Source organism: Cebus imitator, unplaced genomic scaffold, assembly GCF_001604975.1.
Source record: "Cebus imitator isolate Cc_AM_T3 unplaced genomic scaffold, Cebus_imitator-1.0 Scaffold497, whole genome shotgun sequence".
NCBI lineage: Eukaryota > Metazoa > Chordata > Mammalia > Primates > Cebidae > Cebus > Cebus imitator.
Window position 1 is genome coordinate 1,573,389 of NW_016107812.1, and position 3,991 is coordinate 1,577,379.

Below are 3,991 nucleotides of genomic sequence, written 5' to 3' on the forward strand. Positions count from 1 at the left end.
CGTGCCACCATGCCCGGCTAATTTTTATATTTTAGTAGAGACAGGGTTTCATCATGTTGGCCAGGATGGTCTTGATCTCCTGGCCTCGTGATCCACCTGCCTTGGCCTCCCAAAGTGCTGAGATTACAGGCGTGAACTACCGTGCCCAGCCAACTTCATCTTCCTTTTTGAAACTCCATTCTTGTTTTCCTCTTATCTCTCTACTATGGTTCTTTTAAATGTATGTCTTCAGGCTAGGTCAGACATTCTCTTTTCATTCTTACTCACCTTCACAGTCTGTAATAGTCTATTTGCTAATGTCATTAAAATTTATATTTCTAGCTAGACAGCTCCTCAGGTCTAGAACTGCGTACCAACCTCTTCATCTGGATCTCTCAATATCCTCTGAAGTTAATACGAATAACTAAAACAGCAACTACTGCCTTCCTTCTTCCACCATATGCTGTCCCTTCCATATGTTGTTTCCTAACAAATTAGAACTAACCTGGTCAGAATCTGCAAGACCAACCAGCAAAATCTCAAGCTTTATTTCGCATTGAAAATTGGTAACCTCCCCTCTATCTGAAAACTTTCTGTAGTTCCAATGCTGAAATGTTGGAATAATCCTTTTGCTGCCCTAAACACTTGCTTTCAGTGATCTAGGCTCTATCTTCATCTGTTATGTAGGCACAAAAGTTCTGTCAACATTCCTTTTCCATACTCTTTTTTTCCTATGTTCCTCTTCAAATGTATACATTCAACATAAAAGTTAACTCTGTTAACTCTATATACCTGGTTTTTTTTTTTTTTCTACAATACGGTGACTGCCTTGACTGCATTTATGTGCTGCTTAAAAAAAAATCAGTTAAGAGCCAGGCATGGTGACTCATGCCCGTAATCCTAGCATGTTGGGAGGCAAAGGCAGGAGGACTGCTTGAGCTCAGGAGTTTGTGACCAACCTGGAGTCTGAGATCGGCCTGTAGAGAATGCAAGAGCCTGTCTCTATAAAGTATATTTTTTAAAATTAGCGAGGCATGATGGCATGCATTTGTGATCCCAACTACTGAGGAGGGATCACCTGAGCCCAGGAGGTCAAGGCTGCAATGAGCTGTGACCACACCACTGCACTCCAGCCTGACAGAGACCCTGTCTGAAAAACTGAAAAAAAAGAAAAATATCAATTAATATATTTTTCTCCCATAGAAACATGTCCGATACATTTCTATGGGAGAAAGCAATGCAGGGCTGGTACAACTATTTAAAGGTTTCTTTGAAGAACAAGGTTCTCTTTCTTCTACTTCATCCTTAGGCCACAGTTGTCACTCTCATGGCCACTAGACAGCTCTTTCAGCAGCTCTAGGAATGGCAAATTCATAGGGAAAAAGGTAAAGTGCAAAAAGTAGAGGACAAGATAGTTCTGTTCCCAGTGATATCAGTCTATTTTTGAATCAGCAGGAATGAATGACATGGCTACCCTAGGCTACAAGAAGTCAAAGAATTCTATAACCAGAGATCTTGTTGTTCTTGACTAAAATGGAATTCATTAGTAAGGAAAGATGAGCTCAGTGTTTGGTTGGCTGCTAGCAAGAGCAGCCTCATAGGGCCATACAACAACTTTCACAAAAACACCAACAAAGCAGTAAAATATAGTCCAGATGCTCCAGAAATGATAGAATTAACTTAGAAACCAACAATAAAAAGATAACTGAAAATATACATAGCTCATATACTAAAAATACCTAATTCTAGATAGCCATGGATCAAAAAAGTCATTAGATAGTATTTATAGAACAAGGTATTATATTATGAAAGATTTATAACTTTAAATGGTTATTCTAGAGAACAAAGACTAAGACAAGGAGATTGGAATCTACCTTAAGACAATGAAAAGAGCAATTCCACATTCCTAACACTTATAGGATTTCTCTCCCAGTATGAATTCTTTTGTGTATAATAAGTGAAGAGCTCTGACTGAACGCTTTTCCGCATTGGATACATTCATAGGGTTTCTCTCCAGTGTGAACTCTCACATGTCTCCTAAGGGAAGATGAAACACTGAAGGCTTTCCTACATTCCTTACATTCATAGGGCTTCTCTCCGGTGTGAGTTCTTACGTGCATTCTAAGGGATGAGAGTCCACTGAAAACTTTCCCACAGTCACTGCATTTATAAAGATTCTCTCCGGTGTGAATTTTCTTATGAACTTTAAGGTGAGAGCTCGTGTTGAAGGCTTTTCCGCACTCACTGCATTCATAGAGTTTTTCTCCAGTGTGTATTCTCTTGTGCACTATAAGGTAGGAGCTTGTGCCAAAGGATTTTCCACACTGATTACATTCATAAGGTTTCTCTCCAGTGTGAGTTCTCACATGAGCATTAAGGGATGTTTTTTGACTGAAAGCTTTTCCACACTGATTACATTCATAGGGTTTCTCTCCAGTGTGTGTTCTTAAATGTCTCCTTAAAGTTGAGGAATCACTGAACACTTTACTGCATTCTTTACATTCGTATTGTTTCTCACCCATGTGACTTTTCTTGCGTAAAATAAGATTAGAAATCCTTTTGAAGGCTTTTCCACATTGATTACATTCATGTTTCTTTTCTGTATGAGTTTGCCCTTGTTTCTTAAGGGATGATTCATAACACAGGGTTTTGTTTTTACTACATTCACAAGAATTCTGTGCCACATGCAAATTGTTAGGTATAGTAAATATATTATGCTTGAAGTGCATTCCACGTTTAGAATATATGTACTCTTTTTGTACTGTTTGATTTCTCTGAAGATGCCATAGCTTTGTATCATATTCACGACTCTTACAGAGCTTCTCACTTACAGAGTTTTTCACATAATTGTTTATGATTGAATTGTATTTCAAACATCCAATCTCTGAGTAACAATTTTGACAATGTTTACTGGTGAAAATGCTTGGTGAAAAAATAAGTTTTGATCTATGTTTAGAGTTTTCCTCTAATTCATGATAGCCACAGAATAGCTTCTGAGATACTGTTTCCTTTGGGGCATATGTCATGTGCCTCCAATGTCCCCCAGGAATCTTACGCTGTTTTCTGATCTTATGGCACTCCCAGTCATCTCTTAATGTGGAGGACCAATTATCCATTGTAAATTTTATGTTCACTGCATTGAATTGTTCCTCTCCCAAAATATTCTGCATAGTTGATTCCTTAGTTTTAGGTTGAATCTTCTGATCTGGACAGAGGCCTTGGAGATTTCTCTTTTTCATATTCCTTATCTCTTTTTGATGCAATGGTGAGATCACAGTAAGCTTGCACAATTGATATTCCACGGAGGTGAGATTTTGATAGTTTTCCAACATCACATCTTTGTATAGACTTCTTTGAGCAGAATCCAGCATTATCCACTCCTCCTGAGTGAACTCTATAGCTACATCTTTGAAGGTCATTGGTTCCTGTAACCAGGTTGTCAGAAATATAGCAATCATCCTTTCCTCTTCAGCATTTCTCAGATGGAAATAAGCAGAGTCCTGTTTAGGCAAAGCCCATGTGGAGGATAGGTCAATAACTGCCATTTTGTGAGTACATAAGCCTATGCAAAAGAATAGAGAGATCAGTATGTTTCTATTCTTGTTTCTCCAATTCAGTCACAGGAGGGATGCATTTTCACCAGGAGTTCTCCCTGTAGCCAAAGAAGCAGGTTCAGGTAAAAGAGAGCTGGAAACAGGGTCCCATTTGGTGAAGGGTGAAAACAAAATGGCAGGGCCTCCCCATTATCTCTCAGCAAGGTCTAACCAGCTTAAAATCTTTGCTGGGACTTGCATGGACATGTAATATAACCATCCTTACCCACTTTAAGAAATGCCATCCTGATTCTTTGTACTGGCTTCTCCTGCAGACCACTTTCAGATCTGAGTGGCTGGAGCATGAGTTATTTTAAAAAATTAAAACTAAAGAGAACCAACCAGTTAATGCATGATTGCTCAATTAAATTTAATGGACAATTTGCTACTTTTTAAAGTTAAATTTTTTTTTTTTTTTT

At 38.4% G+C, this 3,991-nt stretch overlaps 1 protein-coding gene across 2 annotated transcripts in view; it reads right to left on the minus strand.

Moving 5' to 3' along the window:
• Positions 1 to 1,131: 1,131 nt before the first annotated feature.
• ZNF891 (zinc finger protein 891) overlaps positions 1,132 to 3,991 on the minus strand; it is a 12,032-nt gene continuing 9,172 nt past the window's right edge. The window contains exon 2 of one of the 2 annotated variants that reach the window (XM_017513654.2): positions 1,132 to 3,541. In XM_017513654.2, coding sequence (XP_017369143.1) covers positions 1,893 to 3,541 — 1,649 coding nt within the window. In that variant the 3' untranslated portion in view covers positions 1,132 to 1,892. Of the gene's footprint in view, positions 3,632 to 3,991 lie in introns of both variants that reach the window. The other variant, XM_037733164.1, reaches the window with a different exon arrangement.